Genomic DNA, 21770 nt, shown 5'->3' with positions numbered 1-21770 from the left:
ATCTTATTTTCCAGGTGCAACATTGTACTGCAAGTCAATCAATACAATAATAATTTAAATCACTTCAACTATAATGGAAAAGTATGAAAAATTAGCTAAGATTGGAGAAGGGTCTTATGGAGTTGTATTCAAATGCAGAAACAAAGCCTCTGGACAAGTAGTAGCTATTAAAAAATTTGTGAAATCTGAAGATGATCCTGTCGTTAAGAAAATAGCACTAAGAGAAATACATATGTTGAAGGTAGGTTAACTTTATATATATATGTATATATAAAGTATCATGGTATTGAGTGAACTATGCATGCTAAAATTACAGAGAATTTTAAAGTTATTTCCTCCATTGGACTTAAATTCCTTTGCATCAGCACCTTTGGGTAATACATTGATTATCACTTTGGACTTTGACCATTCTGATTTTGTCTGATATATATGAATACAGCTATAGATCATGATATTGTAAAGAACTTTTATTCTGGTTAATAAATATCCTAAGTTCATTCACCCCAGTGTTTAACTCACTCCCAATCCTGGCCCTCCTCTGGATATCCCTCCAAATACTTCCCCTACCAATCAGCAACTAAAAAAAGCACCTCCTGGCACAGAGTCAGCCAGTCCCACAGGACCGTCCCAATGGAGTTGATGTTAAAGCATCAACATTGGTTCCTGCCTGCACTGCACCCCAGCTTCTTAGACATATTGAATATCACCCCCAGTGACTTATACGTTTTTTACATAAAGGTTTTTGTTATAATTGTTTTCACTCTGATAAGATTTGACACGTAAGATTCTTAAGTTCTCGATGTAAATTTTTTCTTACTCTAAAAGCTATAAGCAACCTTAGAGATGCTTCTTATCCAACACCCTTATTTTCTGCAGAGGAAACGGAGGTCTAGGGTAGCGCTTCTCAAATGTGAATATGCGGTAGAATCCCCGGGACCTTGTTGAAATGCAGATTCTGAGCTGGGAGGTCTCGGGTGGGCCTGAGAGTGCGGAAGCTGCTGGTGTGTGGGCTGCACATTATGTAACAAGACCCTGTGATTTCAAGGACACAGGTGACCTTCGTTTTTGACACATCATCTGGTTTTAGAAAATCCCCAGAAATTCAGTTTGTAAGGGGGGGTAATAATTGTCACTAATAATTATCATATGATCTCTCATTTTCAAACCTTATTTCTAGCAGGTTTCCTCAACTAATACACACTAGGGTTCTGTTTAAAATGTAATGATACGTAGAGTCTTCAGGAACACATCCATCATGATAAAAAAAAGAGTTCACTATTACCTCTTAGCCAGCAGAGGGCGCCGGTCAGCTAGCCACCTCTGGCACCCTCACTGAGCTAAGCTGCAGGGTGGGTCTGAACCAGGCTGTGTGGTTTTCTTTTTTTTTTTTTTTTTTTATACGGAGTCTCTATCACCCAGGCTGGACTGCAGTGGCGCGATCTCGGCTCACTGCAACCTCTGCCGCCTGGGTTCAAGCAATTTTCCTTCCTCAGCCTCCCGAGTAGCTGGGATTACAGGTCCCAGCTACTGCGCCCGGCTAATTTTTGTATTTTTAAGAGATGGGGTTGCATCATCTTGGCCAGGCTGGTCTTGAACTCCTGACCTCGTGATCCACCTGTCTCAGCCTCCCAAAGTGATGAGATTACAGGCGTGAGCAACCGTGCCTGGCCAGGCAGTGTGGTTTTCTAATAAAAATAATGCTTTTACCCCCTCAGCCTCTCCCTCCCCAGTCTTCAACTAAAATTAATGCTCAGGTAGTACCTTCTGCATTACAAGTGTCCCAACTTGTGAATGAGCTTTAAGGTAAAAAGTAGCCCGATTATGACTCAGCTTGGTCTCTGATGAAGGCCCTCAGAATGTCAGAGTGTCCATCTTTCTGCTTTGGGCATACTGTGTCCATGTATGCCTTGAACAGGTCCTTCTGTGATCAATTTACCTTACTTTCCTCACATAGTCCTGTTACTTAAATTGTGTTTGCCTCTCTCTCCTTACTACCTTTTTTTTTTTTTTTTTTTAGAGGTGTTTTGCTTTTGTTACCCAGGCTGGAGTGCTATGACGTGATCTCGGCTCACCGCAACCTCCCCCTCCTGGGTTCAAGCAATTCTCCTGCCTCAACCTCCTGAGTAGCTGGTACTATAGGTGCACGCCACCATGTCCAGCTAATTTTTGTATTTTTAGTAGAGACAGGGTTTCACCATGTTGACCAGGATGGTCTCGATCTCCTGACCTCGTGATCCACTCGCCTCGGCCTCCCAAAGTGCTGGGATTATAGGCGTGAGCCACTGCGCCCAGCCTACTACCTGTTTTTCTTTAGGCAAGTTGCTGTTTTCCTGGGCTAGGTTAACTTCATTTTCAAAGGAAATATAAATCGCTACCTACCCAAAGACAGGAGATTGGACCAAGTTTAACCTTGATATTGCATCAAGCTGTAGCATCTGTAAATCTTTTTTGTGTGTGTGTGTGTGTGAGATGGAGTCTAGCTCTGTCACCCAGGCTGGAGTGCAGTGGCACAATCTCGGCTCACTGCAACCTCCGCCTCCCAGATTCAAGCAATTCTCCTGCTTCAGCCTCCTGAGTAGCTGGGATTCCATGCACCTGCCACCATGCCCGGCTAATTTTTGTATTTTTAGTAGAGACAGGTTTTCACTGTACTGGCCAGGCTGATCTTGAACTCCTGACTCCGTGATCCACCTGCCTCAGCCTCCCAAAGTGCTTAGATTACAAGCCTGAGCCACTATACCCAGCCAGCATCTGTAAATCTTTTACTCCCCTAATAGAGACCCTGCTTTGCTTCCACACTGTGGTTTTGCAGCAGCACAAAGCCTCTGGTTTCCCGGATGACCTAGTCTCCTCCACTCTGCCTGTCTGCTCTTTAGGCAGTGGAGCACATAGAAAGCTAATTGGTTTGGTACCTTGGGCTTTTCTTTTTTTTCCCCTAGACAAATGGGGTCTCAGTGTGTTGCTTGGCTGATCTCGAACTCCTAGGTTCACGCAACCCTCCTGCCTCAGCCTGGGCATATTTTTAATGTGCAATGGATTGTCTTTTCCCAAGCTGTTGAGCAGCAGGCACACAGTTGTAGGTGACATTTGTTTTGGTCAAGCCATGCTTATGTGAATAGGTACTGAGATAGAAGCATGCATTGTTAGTCTCTGAACCTAACACTTTCTACTGGGCCTGCTATTTGTTGAGCTTCTACTATATGCAAAATGCTGACGGGAGCCCTCATCTTTCTGGGTAAATGGTAGACAATTTGGAAAGTTGATTTGTCTACTATGCTGGGAAAACAACCGGGAAGGGAAGATGGGCTAGGAATAGAGCAATCATGTATCCTGATTTGCCCAGGACAGTTCTACTTTATAGTTTTGGTCCCAGTGTCCTGCCTGGTTCACATCCCCTTTCAAAAGTGTCCTGGTGTGGCCGGACGTGGTGGCTCATGCCTGTAATCCCAGCACTTTGGGAAGCCAAGGCAGGTGGATCACTTGAGGTCAGGAATTTCAGACCAGGCTGAAGACTCCAGCATGGTGAGACTCCATCCCTACTAAAAATACAAAAATTATTTTTGTATTTTTTGTGCTACCAGGCATGGCAGCACACACTGTGGTCCCAGCCACTGGGGAGGCTGAGACACAAGAATCGCTTGGATCCAGGAGACGGAGGTTGCAGTGAGCCGAGATGATACCATTGCACTTCAGCCTAGGTGACAGAGCAAGAAAAAAAAAGTGTCCTGGTGTGTATGCTAAATTATATGGTCACCCTAGTTATAGGCAGTGTGACCATATGTGCTGGTTTGCCTAGGATAGTCCTGGCTTGTAGCTATTACCCTAGTTTGGAGGATAAAATTATATAATTGCTTAGTGATGGACTATCCTACCTAATCAGCATTTTTCCTTGGGTTTTCCTCTTGGTTTCCAAGAGGCTGTGTTATGAAATGCTTCAATTTGGGAATAGAATTTAACACACAAAAATATCTATGCACAAGAGAACAACAGAATCAAAGAATAATGCTGAAAATGTAATAAATTTAAAACACAGACTAAATGTGGGGACTTCTAGAATAGACGGTTTAATCAGACTTGAAAGTTGGGATCTGGTATTACTGGGAGCCAACGCTAGAATCCAGACTGAGTTTAAATCCACATGATATTTACATAAAATCCCCAGCAATATGTAAGCTGAGTGGGTATTGATGATTTTATAGTCTTTACTCAGTAATTCCATTTCCTCAATTTTCTACTCAGGTTATTTTGTGACTTGAATATATAGAATTTCCATAAAATATATAAAGTGTTTTTTGTTTTAGTACAGTATTTTAAGTTACATACTTTACTTGCTATCACCAGAGAGATTCAGGTCCTCTTGTTACCGCTTATTATAGGTACATTAGATGAATCTTAAATTTCTCCCTCCTCAGGGGTCTGAGGAGAAGCTCTTACTAGTAACAGATCACTAAACTTTGCATTTCAATTCTTTCACAGCAATTAAAACATCCAAATCTTGTGAACCTCATCGAGGTGTTCAGGAGAAAAAGGAAAATGCATTTAGTTTTTGAATACTGTGATCATACACTTTTAAACGAGCTGGAAAGAAACCCAAATGGGTAAGTAATCTGGAAACTGAAATTCTGTACAGCCAGTTGTCAGTTTCATTGTCTATGGAGTTAACCATGGCACGTTTCAAATCCCAGCCACAATTCCCCTCTCTACCCCAACACATCTGGCTACCCCATCCAGTCTCAGGATGTCCTCAGAAGTCAAACAATGATTTACCTATAGGAGTTATAATTAGGAAAACAAACCTACTGCAGATATAAAATCAAAATGAATTTGAGGCTAAGTTATATGTTAGATTATCTGAATTCAAAAAATGAACCAGGGTTTGGTACTAGGAAACCTATTCACATAATTCACTAATAAGTTAAAGGATAAAAAATACCTATGATTGATCAATTTGAAAATTTGAAATTTTGATAAATTCCTCATGCTTTCCTGATGATTAAAAAAAAAAAATCCCTAGCAGCTAGGATTAGAGGAATAGTTTCTTAATACACACACACACACACACACACACACACACACACACACACACACACGCCCCTCTTCAAAGCAACTGCGAGTTTTATAGACAATGGTAAAACTAAACTTCCATTAAAATGAGGAAGCAAGACAAGGTTTTTGGCTGTCACCACTATCATGTAACATTGTTCTGAGAACTCTTGCCAATGTAATGTAATAAAAACAAAGAAAACATCGCTTTTGGAAATAAAATTGTCATTATTTGCTAGATATTACTGATCTTTAAAATCTAAGAAAATCACCTAAATAGTTATTAAAACCAGTAGAATTCAGTCCAATGACCCTTATAACACTGCAAATTCCACATGCAAAAACTACACACTACAAATTCCACATGCAAAAACTAACAGCCTTCATATCAAACAGCACTTTAGAAAATCTAACAGAGAATAACTGGGTGCAGTGTCTCATGCCTGTTATCCTAGCACTTTGGGAGGCCAACGCAGGTGAATTCACAAGTGTGAGACCAGCCTGGCCAACATGGTGAAACCCTGTCTCTACTAAAAATATAAAAATTAGCTGGGTGTGGTGGTTGGCACCTGTAGTCCCAGCTATTCGAGAGGCTGAGGCACAAGGATTGCTTGAACCCAGGAGCCAGAGGTTGCAATGAGCTGAGATTGTACCACTACTTTCCAGCCTGGGCAGCAGAGCCAGACTCTGTCTCAAAAAAATAAAAATAAAAACATTCTAGTGGAGAAGGGTCACATTCAAATATTGACAACAACAAAAGTGTAGGAATAAAGATAAAGGGTTGTTCTGACACTACGTGAAGACAACTGCAAAATGAGATACATAAGGATTTTATTTAAATGAACATGTTTCTAGATGGAAATATTCATGATTATAAAAATATTGCCTCCACAGTTTATCTATTTGTTAAAAAAATTCGAATCAGAATACCAGTAGGGTTTTTTTTGAAACTTGAAAAAGACTAAAAAGGGACTTTTAAGTGTTGATTATTAAATCACAGTCATTTGAGAGATTCCCTTTGACAAAAAAGTACCATAAACAAAACTAAAACAGAAATGAGATATTGCTTAAACTATTTACCAGAATTAATAAATTTCATATCTACCTGTGAAGAATTTACAAATAACATTTTTTTAAAAGTTAACATCCAATTAATAAATATATTCATTCAAAAAAATTTTCATAAATACAGACCCTGGACCCAGCCATTGCTAAGACTACAGCATTTAACAAAGCACACACAGAAAAGGAGCCTCACCTTACATTCCAGTGAACATGGAAAGCAAATCATTAAAAAAGAAAAGGAGGCTGAGTGCGGTGGCTTATGCCTGTAATCCCAGCCCTTTGGGAGGCTAAGGCGGACAGATCACAAGCTCAGGAGTTCAAGACCAGCCTGGCCAACATGGCGAAACCCCATCTCTACAAAAACTACAAAAATTAACTTAGCCTGTCATCCCAGCTAGTCGGAAGGCTGAGGTGGGAGGATCACTTGAGCCCAGGAGGTGGAGGTTGCAGTGAGCAGAGATCATGCTCCTGCACTCCAACCTGTGTAACAGAGTGAGACCCCATCTTGCTCTCTCTTTTTTTTTTTTTTCTTTTTTGAAGACAGGAGAGAGAAGGAAATGACCAATACACCTAAGAAAACATGCTTATCCTTCCCTATTAATCAAGAAAATCTAGAACTTTTTAGTGAGGTACTATTTCTCATCTATTAAATTTAGCAAAGTTTTTTCAAAAATTGTTACACTCAGTCTTATCAATAGTCAGGGAATCAGACCTTCTCATTCATGGCTGGTGAGAGTGCCAATTGGAGGGCAATTTGTCAATATATATGAAAAAAATTTAACTTTTTATCCTTTGATCAAGAGATTCCATTTAGAGAAATTTATAGTAAGAAGATAATCAGATCAGGGCAAAAAGTTATACATATGAATGTTCAATACGTCATTATTTATAACAAAAATATTGTACTCATCTAATTTTCCAATAGTAAAGAATTGGTTACAGGCATTTTGGTATGTCCATACAATAGTACAGTATGCAGCCAGCCCATTAGAGAGCGTGCTTTAGAATAGCAGTTGATGTCCTGGGGAAATGTTCCTGAGATGATATGTAAAAAAATGAGATAACATAATAGAATGTTACATGTAATTGAAAATTTGAGTTTTCTCAATATTCTGTGAAGGCACATATATTACTTTTAAAATAAAAATTAATATAAAAACAATTAAAATGGTATGTTAATTCATAGTTCAACTTTATTCTGAGCTAAGTAGGGTGTTGTATGTTGACTTAGAAGACAGATATGTTCAGCCATCCTATAAATTAATTTATAAGTTAATACACATTTTCATGAAGTTAGACATTTATGCTTACTTTATGTATTGTTCAGGGCCCCTAAACTATTATAAAATGTGCATTGCATATACTGGTTTTGACTGAACTGAACATCTTTCTCTTCCCTACTTGTATCCTAAGCTTTCCTGTCTATAGACTTAGCTCATGTTCTTCTTATTTTAATCTAGAAGGTTCTAGTTTTTTTTCACTTTCACTGTCTCTATCATAATTTTTGTTTATTTATTTATTTTTTTGAGACAGAGTTTCACCCAGGCTGGAATGCAGTGGGGCGATCTCAGCTCACTGCATCCTCTGCCTCCTGGGCTCAAGCAATCCTCCCACCTCAGCCTCCCAAGTAGCTGAGACTATAGGCACCTACAACCACACCCAGTGAATTTTTGTATTTTTAGTACATAGGGGGTTTTATCACGTTGGCCAGGCTAGTCTCGAACTGCTGACCTGAGGTGATCCACCTGCCTTGGCCTCCCAAAGTGCTGGGATTACAGGCGTGAGCCCCCACACCTGGCCCATCATAATCTTTCAAATGTGAAATCCTAGATATTTGTAATATCTCTAAGTGTCCTTCATCTGGATGTTGCTTCCTTCCTTTGATCTCATGGAATTTTATTTTCAACCCTGTTATGGTACTTGGTACATACTACCATATATGTTTTCATATGCATACTCTCTCTCACTAGAGTATAAGTTTTTTGAGGACATACTTCATGTCTTGTTGATCTTAATGGCTTCCTGATGCCTTGCATTCTTTCACTCAAAAAATATTTCATGGAGCGTTTTACACTGGTGCAGAGGATACAGTTATAATGGCACAATCCTGCCCTCAAGAAGCTTAAAATGTAATGAAGAGACAGATATTCAAAGTAACAACTACAAATGGTTATGTTGATTGGTTTAATGCTGATGCAAAGGATGCACAGGAGAAGCAACTCCAACATCTGTTGGCCCCAGGAAGTGAGGGAGATTCTGCAGAGAAGGCAGCATTTGGGCTTTGAAAAGGAAGAGGGTTTGCCAGATGGACACTCCTGGAGGAATGCACAGACACAAGAAAGAGCAAGGCATGTTCCAGCAACTCCTGCATTGAATATATATTTAGCAACGCCAAGGACCACTGAACCATCCCACCTGGCACTCTTAAGTTTTACAAGTGTGCTTAGCACTGCTAGTGTTCAGTGCTGCTTTGGGTCAGCCCTGAGACTTCAATCTATTATACATGGAGTAATGCAAATAGGAACAGCCTAGAATATGCCACTCTTTTTATGAAACGTCAGGTACCTCTAGATAATAATGATTAATTTAAAGCATTCATCTACTTGTACTCCCTTCCTTAAATCTACTTAAATAACATGCAAAAGAGTATTTTTAAAGCCCTAAGTCCAGTGGATAGCAAACAGAGATAAACAACCAGCTAGCATACATCCCAAGCCTTTTGGACTATTGTTTATTAAGGGAAGCACATAGGAGAAATAACTGGTGTACAGGTATAAGATCATCAATATGGTGAGTGTGGGGTGAACCATGGGATGGTGAGATAATGAAGGGACCCACGGACTATCACAGCATAAAAAAGAGTTGGACTGGGCACGATGGCTCATGCCTGTAATGGGATTATACACGGACACTTTGGGAGGCCAAGGTGGGCAGATCACTTGAAGTCAGGAGTTCAAGACCAGCCTGGCCAATATCGTAAAACCCTGACTCTACTAAAAATATCAACAATGAGCCGGGTTTGGTGATATGCCTTTATAGCCCCCATAATCCCAGCTATTCAGGAGGCTGAGACAGGAGAATCACTTCAATCTGGGAGGCAGAGATTGCAGTGAGCCAAGATCACACCACTGCAAGCCAGCCTAGGCAACACAGCAAGACTCCATCTCAAAAAAACAGAAGAATTTATGTCACAGTGAAGATGGTGAAAGTGTACTGCTTCTTCTGCCAGATGAAAGCTTCTCTACTTACTGGATTGAGATAAAAGCATTTGTTAGACCAATAGATGCATCCAAAGTAGTGAGGCTGTGTTGGATTTGCTCCAGTAGAGAAACTACATGTATAAGAGCAGCTACAATTGGCATCGTCTGATTAACATTAAAATAATCTATTCTCATTCTCTAAGACTCATTTTTTTTTCCTACAAAGCCTAATAGTAAGTTAAATGGGATAGTGATAGGAAGTATCATCCCTGTCAACAGGGAGGATTTCCCCAAGCTGCCATTGCACTACACATGATAGAATAATCCTGCTAGCAAGAAGTTTAAAATCTGGCTAGTTCAGTGGCTCACGTCTGTAATCCCAGCACTTTGGGAGCCTGAGGCGGTGGATCACCTGAGGTCAGGAGTTCTAAACCAGCCTGGCCAACATGGTGAAACTCCATCTATACTAAAAATACAAAAATTAGCCAGGTGTGGTGGTGGGTGCTTGTAATCCCAGCTACTTGAGAGGCTGAGGCAGGAGAATTGCTTGAACCCAAGAGACAGAGGTTGCAGTGAGCCAAGATCATGCCATTGCACTCCAGCCTGGGCAACAAGAGCAAAACTCCGTCAAAAAAAAAAAAAAAATTTTTAAATCTAATGAAAAGCCAGATTACATGAGAACAATTATAGATTATGATAGTGTTATAAAACTGCTACTTGGGTTTATAAAACTGCATCTGTCCACGTCTGACTGATGCCAACACATGAGGTACATTGGTAAATTAAACTTGAATTTCTTCATCAGTTAATTAAGCATAGAAATTTACCATGAGGTTGTGGGTGTGGCTTGGTGGAAGGATAACAGTGAATCAAGAGTATTAAGAAACACATTATTGCCCAGGTGTGGTGGCTCACACCTGTAATCCCGGCACTTTGGGAGGCTGAGGTGGGGGGATCACCTGAGTTCAGGAGTTCGAGACCAGCCTGACCAACATGGTGAAACCCCATCTCTATTAAAATACAAAAATTATCCGGGCATGGTGGTGGGCCCCTGTAGTCCCAGCTACTCAGGAGGCTAAGACAGGAAAATTGTTTGAACCCGGGAGGTGGAGGTTGCAGTGAGCCGAGATTGTACCACTGCATTCCAGCCTGGGTGACAGAGCGAGACTCCGTAAAGTGAAGCCAATCACCAGTGACCTTGAAAGCCACTATGGTTCACCAGTTTTGGGGGAATGGGGAGCTTAATGATAGTCAGGTGGCAAATGAGTCTTGACTCAAATCCATCTCATGGTTGTCCCAGTGGGTCCACAGATCCATCCTGGTGAATGTTTCCCAATTTCATAAGTGAGTTGCTGAAATAAATACACTAACAGAAGGAACAAAAGTGAGGTTGTTCTCTGATCCAAGGAATGAAGGCCATTATGGTAGAAGAGCCTAGGAGAAGTATCTGGCATGTTGCTTCTTACCGATATAGAAAACTGAAAGCAATGCTGCAGATTTGGAGAAAAGCATAGATTAGCATTGCCATTAAATGCTATGGGGAGACAGAGCTGGGAACTCGATGGGCATGGTGTCTATGATAAATTCTCTTCTTCAGCGTTTTTGTTGTTGTTGTTGTTGTTTTTGTTTTTTGTTTTGTTTTGTTTTGAGACAGAATCTCTCTCTGTCGCCCAGGCTGGAGTGCTGTGGTGCCATCTGATCTTGGCTCACTGCAACCCCCACCTCAGGTTCAAGCAATTCTCCTGCCTCAGCCTCCCAAGTAGCTGGGACTACAGGCATGTTCCACCATGCCTGGCTAATTTTTTGTATTTTTAGTGGAAACAGGGTTTCACTGTGTTAGCCAGGATGGTCTCAATCTCCTGACCTTGTGATCCACCTGCCTCAGCCTCCCAAAGTGCTGGGATTACAGGTGTGAGCCACCGCACCTGGCCTCTTCAGCGTTTCTATTTCCTCCAGTCTCTGAATTCCTTCTTCCTCATTTTATTAATAAATTTCTGGCGTCTTAACTTTCTTTGGCATAGGCAACCATTTGTTCTAGGTTCAGTCAACCAATTCAGCAACTAACTAGAATCATTCTTGGATGCCCCAGGTAGTCTATTGAAACCAGAATCTGGAGCCAGGTGTGGTGGTTCACACGTGTAATTCTAGCACTTTGAGAGGCCGAGGCAGGTGGATCACTTGAGGTCAGGAGTTCAAGAGCAGCCTGGCCAACATGGTGAAACCCTGTCTCTGTTAAAAATACAAAAAAATTAGCTGGGCATGGTGGCAGACACCTGTCATCCCAGCTACTCAGGAAGCTGAGGCAGGAGAATTGCTTGAACCTGGGAGGAGGAGGTTTCAGTGGACCGAGACCACACCGCTTCACCCTAGCCTGGGAAACAGAGCAAGACTCCGTCTCAAAAAAAAAAAAAAAAGAAAGAAAAAAAGCCCCAGAATCTCAAATAAGTTGTGCCCATATTGCTAAAATCAGCCCAATATAAAGCCATATTTCTACCTCTCTGATCCAACACCCACGAAATCCATTTCCTCATACATTCCTCGTTATAAATCAGCAAAATGTTGTAGTTCTTTTTGCTATGTAAATCCTCTCTTCCTCTGTTTCACTTTGCTGTAGGCCCCCTGGGTCATGCTGGGATCTGACTTTAGTTAAGGTTTGGAGACCTTGAAGGGAGGTAGGTGGGTAGAAGAGCCTAGAAGACAGTGGGCATCCCCACACAGTGCACCTTCCTCAGGTGAGATCTGAGAGTCCGCAGCAAGGTAGAACCAGCCTCATTGTACAAGTTTGGGGGCTACTTCCCATGAGAAAAGAAATGTGGAAGGAAGTTGGGATGCTCTTAGTTACATGAATGCTTTCAAGCGTCACATTCCAATTCCTGGACTATTTCACCTTCTCTTTTCGTTAACTGAGAAACTAATTATCCTCACGTAAATTCAGTCTTTGTTGTCATTGAGCAACCTGCAGGGTGACTGTCTGTGTCAGTTTTTTTAGTAATCTCATGGTAGTCACAGTGGATCTGTAAAGTGGGTCCTACAGAAACAAGAAGTAAGGTATTCTTTAGGATAAATATCAAAATACCTGATTTCCTAACTGTGCCTTCAACCAAGATATTAAAGCTCTGAACCTGTGCTTTTTTTTCTTCAATTTCTCCAGTGAAATTAGAAGCAGCCAGACAACCTCATGGATCTGTTATTACTTATGTTCCCCGTATTGTTCTATCACACTTGGTTCACCAAAGCCTTGTCTTGAATAGGCATTTTATTCCAGATGACCACAGGTGATTATTTAAATTCCCTTTTCGGGCCGGGTGCAGTGGCTCATACCTGTTATCCCAGCACTCTGGAAGGCCAAGGCAGGCCGATTGCTTGTGGACAGGATTCGAGACCACTCTGGGCAACATGGTGAAACCCTGTCTCTACTAAAATACAAAACATTAGCCAGACGTGGTGGTGGGCACCTGCAGTCCCAGCTATTCAGGAAACTGAGGCAGGAGAATTGCTTGAACCCAGGATGCAGAGGTTGCAGTGAGCCAAGATCACTCCATTGCACTTCAGTCTGAGTTACAGAGTAAGACTCTGTCTCCAAAAAATGCAAACACAAATAAATAAATAAATACCTGTTTCATCACTGGGTGGCCATCTGCCAGTATCCCAGCCATTAATGGCAATTAGATGCTGCCCTTCAGACCCCATTACATCAGATACCCAGTCCTAGATTCTCACGGCCTTGGGATTGTTTCCCCTATTCACTTCTCATGTCCTGAATTGGTCAGGATTCAACAACAGAATTCACTCTAGCTAGTTTAAAGAGAAAGAGACTTGTCGCAGGGTGTTAGTTTATAAAATTTGTGGGAGTACCAGAGAAACAAGCTTAATGGAGCATCTATTAGGTTCCAGGTCTTGTTCTAGGTGCTGGGGCTACAACAGTGGACAAGAGAAAGTCCTTGCCCTTGTGGAATTTACATTCTGACGTAGTCCAACGATAAAGAAGAGTTATGAGTCTTTGAAGAAAAATAAAGCACAGTGTGGAGTTAGAGAATACCCAGGGAGGTGTATTAGTCAGGGTTCTTCAGAGAAACAAAACCAATGGGATACATAGAGGTACAGATAACAGGAGATTTATTATGGGTATTGACCTGTGTGATTAAAGAGGCACAGAAGTTCTGCAATCTGCTATCTGCAAGCCAGAGAACCAGGAAAGCCGGCGGTCTCATTCAGGCCAAGTCCTAAGGCCCAAGAGCTAGGGGACAGAGAGTTTCAAAGTCCAAAGGCCTGAGAGCCAGGAGCTTCCACGTCCAAGGGCAGGAGAAGATGGATGTCCCAGCTCAAGGAAAGAGAGAGAAGCAGCCCTTCCTCTACCTTTTTGTTGTATCCAGGCCCTCAACAAGTGTGATGATGCCTGCCTGCCCTCACCATTGTGGGTGGGTCTTCTTTACTCAGTCTACTGATTCAAATGTGAATCCCTTCCAGAAACGCCCTCACAGACACACGTACCAATGATGTTTTGGGTTTTTTCTTTTTTTTTTTTTTTTGAAAGAGAGAGTCTCATTCACTCATCTCACTCTCTGCAGTGGCCTGAACATGGCTCACTGCAGCCTCAAACTCCTGGACTCAAGTAATCCTCCTGCCTGAGCCTCCTGAGCAGCTGGGACACTCACCGTTATGTCTGGCTAATTTTTAAACTTTGAGTAGAGATGGGGTCTTGCCATGTTGCCCAAGCTGGTCTCAAACTCCTGGGCTCAAGCAATCCTCCTGCCCCAGCCTCCCAAAGTGCTGGGGTTGCAGGCATGAGCCACCACATCTGGAAGAAATAATGTTTTACCCGCTGTCTGGACATCCCTTAACCTAGTCAAGTGAACACAGGAAATTACTCATCATGAAAAGGGAGTAGAAGGAACAATCAGCACAAAGATTGAAGGTGTAAATAAGCCTAGCATGTTCAGAGAAGAGCAGAAACTAATGGGCTGGGATGGAGTGACTTTGGGATGTGATAGGAGATAAAGTTGGGAAGGGAAATAGAGGTAAAATGTTATCAACAGCCTGGTAGGCCATTGAACCAAGGCTGGATTTTATTCTAGGCTAGGAAAGATTTACTGAGAAGGACTGAGTTCATCTTGGGTAATAATAATGAAATCAAGCTTCCCCTATTCTGTTTTTATAACAAACTTACAGGCAATGACTTCTGACGTCAGCATCATGTCTTCCCCTGAGTGCCTCAAAGAGCATATCCTGGGCAGTTCAGTCTGCATTCCCCCATCATGTTACCCTTTCTTGTTAACCCATTCAGACTTGAACTGTGATGTCTCATGTTTGCTTTCAGGCCTTCATTATGACTTTTAGTATTACTTTCAGCGGCAGCAACCTCCACTACTTTTGCACCAACTGAATATTTGATTTTGTACTTGCCCAAAATATAATATTTAAACATTGAGCATCAGTTGATTTCACCAAAGGTTTATTTGGCTCCAAGATGCTTTGAAAAATGCTGCCCGTGGCTGAGCAGTGCTGCGGTGCTCTGTCTTTCTGGACTGAGCACCGCGTGGATGTGTATTTTCTTTGATGCCTGCCTTCTGTTTGCATGGTCAGTGGTGTTGGTTTGCAGTTCTCTTTGATGGCCAGCTTCTCTTTGCACGATCAGTGGTGTTGTTTTGCCCTGATGGAATCTGCCTTCTTGGAACCTAGCTGAACCAAATGGGGCACTTCCTGTGAGATGCCTTTAAATAGCTCAGGACTTCCCTGTGAAATTACTTCATTCTCGAGTCCGTGTTATTAAGGCTAATAATTGGAGCTTTGCGGTTTCTGAATCCTAGCCCCTACCTTGTTTCCCAATTCCAGTACTTACTCTCCTGCACCTGTAGTCTCTTAGATCCCGAGCAGACCAGTGTTCCATTCTTGCATCAGTAGAAGCATGTGTTCCACCCTCGCTAGACCCTCCCAAGGACTGAAATCCATTTCCCTTCCTCTCACTGCTACCACCATAATATGAGTGTCCAAATCTCAGTTGGCTTATTGAATTAGCGTCCTAATTTCTCTCTCTGTATATATGTTGGCCCCCAGAAATCCATTCTCCATATTTTGTCACTTCCTTGCTTGATTTCTTTCAATGGTTTTGAATTTAGCATAAAATCCAAATTTCTTGTTGAGATCTAGATCTCTGAGGCCCTCCATGGACTGGTCTGTGCCAGCCTTCCCAGCTTCATCACTCATGCGTCAGCCACACTGGCCTCATACTGTTTTCCCCACACTCCCAGTTCTTTCTCTCCTCGGGGCCTCTGCTATTCTTCTGCACCTCTTCCGTCTTTTTGCGGCGGTCTCAGTCCCATCAACTGTCCTTATCCAATCTCAGACCTGTATCTGCAGAACCCATGTGGGTGTTAAAACCAGACATTGAGGGGATAGATTTCTCAATAAACTTATGAGATATTACTCTATGATTACACATGAGGAAAACTGAAGGCACAAAGAGCTTAGATAACATGTTCAAGATTATAAAAGGAGGAAGCAGCATATCTGGGATTGGAACTCAGGCAACATGTCTCACAGTGCACAAAATGGCTATACTGTCCTTTCTGCCTCGAATTTTTTCTTTTCTTTTCTTTTTTTTTTAATAAATTAATTAATTTATTTATTTAAAGACGGGGTTTCACCATGTTGGTCAGTCTGGTCTTGTACTCCCGACCTCAGGTGATCCGCCCACCTTGGCCTCTAAAGTGCTTGGATTACAGGCGTGAGCCACCGCGCCCGGCCTCTGCCTTGTATTTTTAAAATGTAAACAATGTTGTTTCAGGTTTGGCCCTAGGTTAAGTGGGGGGAAGAATAAAGTTATATCAGAATTCAATGCTGGAAATGGACGTTTCAAGTGGAAAGGGATTTAATCATGAGAATTAGGTACATTCATAATATTAATAATTAGGAGAACTAGAGTCAAAGGGTTGTCACTGAGCCACTGATGTCAAGGATGTGCCACAGTAATTGTGGTGCAAGATGAGGAAACTGCTCTGAAGAAAATAGCTGTGTACATTGCTTGCTGTTTCTCTGCATATACTTCAGCCTCACATGGTGGTATCTTGTAGCTAGTGTCATAACTGAGTCATGCATAGGCCTTCCCACTGTTCTGTAAAGTCAGCTACATCTGCGCATGTTCAGTTTTTTATTTTTATTATTTATTTATTTATTTATTTATTTATTTTTTGAGACGGAGTTTCACTCATGTTACCCAGGCTGGAGTGCAATGGCGCGATCTCGGCTCACCGCAACCTCCGCCTCCTGGGTTCAGGCAATTCTCCTGCCTCAGCCTCCTGAGTAGCTGGGATTACAGGCACACGCCACCATGCCCAGCTAATTTTTTGTATTTTTAGTAGAGACGGGGTTTCACCATGTTGACCAGGATGGTCTCGATCTCTTGACCTCGTGATCCACCCGCCTCGGCCTCCCAAAGTGCTGGGATTACAGGCTTGAGCCACCTCGCCCGGCCTTATTATTTATTTTTTAAAGCCAGTCAAATTTAGCAGTGGGGGGATTGTATACCAATTTTAGTGACACTAATGTTAATAAGTTCTGATAACCCACTCCCATTGGATCAGCCGCGTGTTCAGTTTTTAAAAAGTGATCTAAATATACTACTTAAATATCCAAATATGACAAAATATTAAATCTGAGTGATGGATATGTTTGGGGTATTACATAATTTAATTTTTTTAATCAACAAAATCCTTACAGTGGACATTTAGTGAAAGAAACCCTTACGTTTCAGATTTTTGAAAATCATGCAAAAACAACAGCCGCACCTCTGTCAACAGGGCTGAAAGACAAACAACACTGAGAAAAATATTTGCAGCATGTGTAACAGACTGTGATGTATCTTGAGTCTTTCTAAATCAGTAAGAAAACAGTAAACAGACCAAGTTAAAAAGCAATAAAGGCCATGAAGTGGAATTGCACAAAAGAAGAAATGTAGGATCCAATAAGGGTGTGAAAAATAATAATCACTAAAAATCAGTGAAATACAAATAAAAACCACAATGAGACACATTTTTATTTTAACCACAGATTGGCAAACATAACATTGGCAAAACCAAATGTTGGCAAGACAATGAGGAGACAGGGACTTTCATGCACAGATGTTTGGTGGGAGTGAAAATGGGTATAACCTTCCTCAGAAAGGGTAGTTTGGCAGTATGTAAATGTGAAGGCATCATCATGGGACAGTGATGTGAGCGATGGAAAGCTACCAACAGAAAAGTTACAGAGAATGTAATTGCTATAATTTTTAGAGATGGTTATGTAAAGTAGAATACTCCCAGACAGAATAAGTTGCCCTGAGTCCCAATCCCCAGTGGAAAATACACCTACCCATGATACTTCTCAATATTTTCTACACAGAGGGATGAGTCTGCCAGGAACAAGAAGCTCACACCCTCTCATTCTTATGGGATCTTTATTCTCCCTGGCCTCCTTTTGGGCTATAAACCTACCTGCTTACCAGGGACAAGTAACTATTACAAAATAACTTTTGAGTGTCTACCGCCAACATGAGTTGGATGAATTGAAGAGCTGTCTTCCAAGTATACTTTTTTCCCTGCAAAACCAAGCCTCAGGTCTACCTGAATTTTATCCTTGCAGGATCAAAATGTAATGCATGCCTACCATTGGTCTCAGATATCCCACTTCTAGAGCTTATCTTAAGAAGATAATTGCAAAATATCATAAGATGGATGATTACAGACATTCAATGAAGAATTTCTAGAAATAAAAATTGGCTGAACTTAACTGCTCATCAATGGAGACTAAGTAAATTTTTTTTCTTTTTTTTGAGATGGAGTTTCGCTCTTGTTACCCAGGCTGGAGTGCAATGGCGCAATCTCGGCTCACCGCAACCTCCGCCTCCTGGGTTCAGGCAATTCTCCTGCCTCAGCCTCCTGAGTAGCTGGGACTACAGGCACGCGCCACCATGCCCAGCTAATTTTTTGTAGTTTTAGTAGAGACAGGGTTTCACTATGTTGACCAGGATGGTCTCAATCTCTTGACCTCATGATCCACCCGCCTCGGCCTCCCAAAGTGCTGGGATTACAGGCGTGAGCCACCGCACCCGGCCGACTTAGTAAATTTTTATACATCCATATGATGATCTCCTCTGGAGCCACTAAAATATATGTGTACATGTTGGTATTTGTACCTTTATGCATAAAATGTTTCTCAAAGTGGTCAGGGGTGAAATTAAAGAAAATAAATGGGTGGCTAGGTAGATGGCAGAGAGACTTCATATATATACGTTTATATGTTTAAAGTTTGACCATATGAATGTATTTATTTTTAACTTAAAGTTAAAAAGGAGACACTGGCCGAGAGTAGTGGCTCACACCTGTTATCCCAGCACTTTGGGAGGCCGAGGCAGGCAGATCATCTGAGGTCGGGAATTCAAGACCAGCCTGGCCAACATGGGGAAACCCTGGCTCTACCAAAAATACAAAAATTAGCCAGATATGGTGGCACACGCTTGTAATCCCAGCTACTCGGGAAGCTGAGGCAGGAGAATCGAATCACTTGAACCTGGAAGGAGGAAGTTGCAGTGAGCTGAGATTGTGCCACTGCACTCCAGCCAGGATGACAGAGCCAGACCCTGTCTCAAAAAAAAGAGAGAGAGAGAGACAGGGAGAGAGAGGAACAGAGATGCCTGAAGAGACAGCCACCAGAAGTTATAGAAGTTATTTTGGGGTAGGAAGATTTGACCCAACATGTTTTACTCCTTTAGTTTTCTATATTTTTTAATCTTCATAAGCATGTATCATTTTACACATATAAAAAATTAAAATTACAAAAGGAAATTATGTAACTATAATAAATGATAGTAAAGCCCAATTTTCATTAAAATCTTTCATTAGGGCCCCTCTGCACGGTGTTCCATCCCTCACCACGCCACTTCTCTTCCCAGCCCTTGCTTCTGGAACTCTATCCTAGGAGTTTTCATTTCCTTTTTTATTTTTTTCCCTCAGAGTTGCTGATGGAGTGATCAAAAGTGTATTATGGCAAACACTTCAAGCTCTTAATTTCTGTCATAAACATAATGTAAGTAACGTTTTCTAATGTATTTGTTAATTTCTTCCTGATGACTTTTTTCTTCTAAATAGCTTAGGGTTTTGTTCAGAGAGTTGAAGACAAAGAGAAAGTAAGAGCCAAAGAAGTGAAACAAAAGGAAATTGAGCCTGTGATCCCAGCACTTTGGGAGACTGAGGTGGGAGGATCACGTGAGCCCCAGAGTTTGAGACCAGCCTGGACAATGTAGCAAGACCCTATCTCTGCAAAAAAGAAAAGGAAATAACAAAAGAAAGTCAAAATATGATTTTTTTAAAAAGTGATGCATTATTCATGGCCCTTTTCCAATTTCTGTAAGAATCAAATTGCTCATTCCTTATGAATTAAAAATTTGAATAGATGTAGTGATTCCTTTTGCCATAGTGCTAGTGACTCCTGTGAATATTTTTAAATTGAGCTAGCATAATTTCTCAGGGCCAGTGTGGGGGCTCACACCTGTAATCCCAGCACTTTGGGAGGCCAATGTGGGGAGATGGCTTTTAGCTCAGGAGTTCAAGACCACTCTGGCCAAGATGGTGAAACCCCATCTCAACTAAAAATATAAAAAAATTAGTTGGCCATGGTGGGTGGGCACCTGTAATCCCAGCTACTCAGGAGGCTGATGCAGAGGATTGCTTGAACCCGGGATATGGCAGTTGCAGTGAGCCAAGATTGCACCTCTGCACTCCAGCGTGGGCAACAGAGCAAGACTCCATCCCGGAAAAAAAAAAAAAAAAAAAATTAGCCAGCCATGGTGGCACATACCCATAATCCTACCTACTTGGGAGGCTGGAGCTGGAGAATCATTTGAACCCAGGAGGCAGAGATTGCAGTGAGCCAAGATCACAACACTGCTCTCCAGCCTGGGCAACAGAGTGAGAACCTGTCTCCAAAAATAATAACAATAATTTTTCAGGATACTGGTGGTGTAATCCCCCATGATACTTGTTTTTTTATTTTTTACATCTCTTAAGTCCTTTACTTTATAGCAATCTAAGTCCCCCTTCCCTTTCCTTTTTAAAAATTATTTCCATTAATTTTATATAGCCATAGTTATCAAGCTTGAGCATGTATCAAAATTGCAAGGAAGGCTTGTTAAAACACAGCTTCCTGGGCCCCGCCCCCAGAGTTTCTCAATCAGTAGGTCTGCAGTAGGACCCCAAGAATGTGCATTTCTCATATTTTCCCACATGCTACTGAAGCTGCTGGTTCAAGAACCACACTTTGAATACAACTATGTTCGAGAAGTAATTCTGGCCAACTGTTTTCTTTATGTAACTTAACTTGTTCTTTCACTTGTAGTTCCTGTAAATTGGAGTTTACATCTAGAGGCTTGGTCATATTCAGCTTCAGCCTTTTTTTAGATGAGAATACCTCCTGTGTGGTGCTGTATACCTCCTATTGCCTCCGCATTGTGAGGCGTTTGGCACCTGCTTGTCCCACTTTCACAAAAGTTGAAATTGATTACTGCGCTCAGGAAGTATGCGTTTGGTCCCTTCCGTTATCATTTTCCCTGTCAACCTTGTTTCGGTGATGGTTTTAGCATCCAGTGTTGATTATTGCTGGATTCTAGAATTTCATGACAGCAATTTTCTAATTCTACTATTCCTTATGCATTTATTAATTGGAATTGTATGGAAAAGAACTCACCCTCATGGACTCTGGCTACTTTTATTTATCAGCACTCAGAGTGATGAGTTGGTATCTTAGCAACAATGACAAGTTTTGGGGAGAGGTGGCTGGAGCACCACTATAAACACGAGTTTTATGTTGTGTTTTCAATCCTTTGCTGTTATTGGTCTCTCTGATGCTCAGATTTTCCCATCTTAGGCCAATGAGAGCTTCTTTTAAGTTGGCTGCTGGTACCTTTGCTATATATCATTATATTTTTGAGGCAGTCTTGCTCCGTTGCCCAGGCTGGAGTGCAGTGGCGTGATCATAGCACACTTCAGCCTCAAATTCCTGGGCTCAAGTGATTCTCCCACTTCAGCCTCCCTCAGCAGCTGGGACTACAGGCACATGCCAATTTTTTTTTTTTGTAGAGATGGGGGTCTCACTATCTTACCCAGGCTGGCCTCAAACTCCTGCGTTGGCTGCCCAAAATGCCAGGATTGCAGGTGTGAACCACTGCACTCAGCCAATGATAGCTTTTAAAAAATATCTCTAGACCTTTTGAGTTGGTGCCTAGACAGAGACAGTGCTGAGGCAATGATGTAGAGCACCATATGGTCAGTTTTGTTGCCAGCAGAATGTCTATCATAGCAGTCTAGGATTGCTGAAAAAGAAAGTATAAGATCATGGAAATACATTTCAATACGGAGGGGAAGCTTACTTTAGTTTTAGGAAAGTCAGTGAAGTTTTTTTTAGGTTAAATCAAAAGCTTTTCTTTTCTTT

At 41.7% G+C, this 21770-nt stretch overlaps 1 protein-coding gene across 3 annotated transcripts in view; it reads left to right on the top strand.

Annotated features, from left to right (window-relative positions):
- Positions 1-14: 14 nt before the first annotated feature.
- The window catches only part of CDKL4 (cyclin dependent kinase like 4), a 55138-nt gene continuing 33382 nt past the window's right edge, over positions 15-21770 (top strand). For 2 of the 3 annotated variants that reach the window (XM_017532584.2, XM_037740013.1), the window contains exons 1-3: positions 15-241; positions 4477-4598; positions 19298-19370. In XM_017532584.2, coding sequence (XP_017388073.1) covers positions 74-241; positions 4477-4598; positions 19298-19370 — 363 coding nt within the window. In that variant the 5' untranslated portion in view covers positions 15-73. The remainder of the gene's footprint in view (positions 242-4476; positions 4599-19297; positions 19371-21770) is intronic. The other variant, XM_017532585.2, reaches the window with a different exon arrangement.

The sequence above is a fragment of the Cebus imitator genome, unplaced genomic scaffold (genome assembly GCF_001604975.1).
Source record: "Cebus imitator isolate Cc_AM_T3 unplaced genomic scaffold, Cebus_imitator-1.0 Scaffold77, whole genome shotgun sequence".
NCBI classification, from domain to species: domain Eukaryota; kingdom Metazoa; phylum Chordata; class Mammalia; order Primates; family Cebidae; genus Cebus; species Cebus imitator.
The sequence above is the reverse complement of the archived record's forward strand: the minus strand, read 5'-3'. Positions and strand labels throughout refer to the sequence as shown.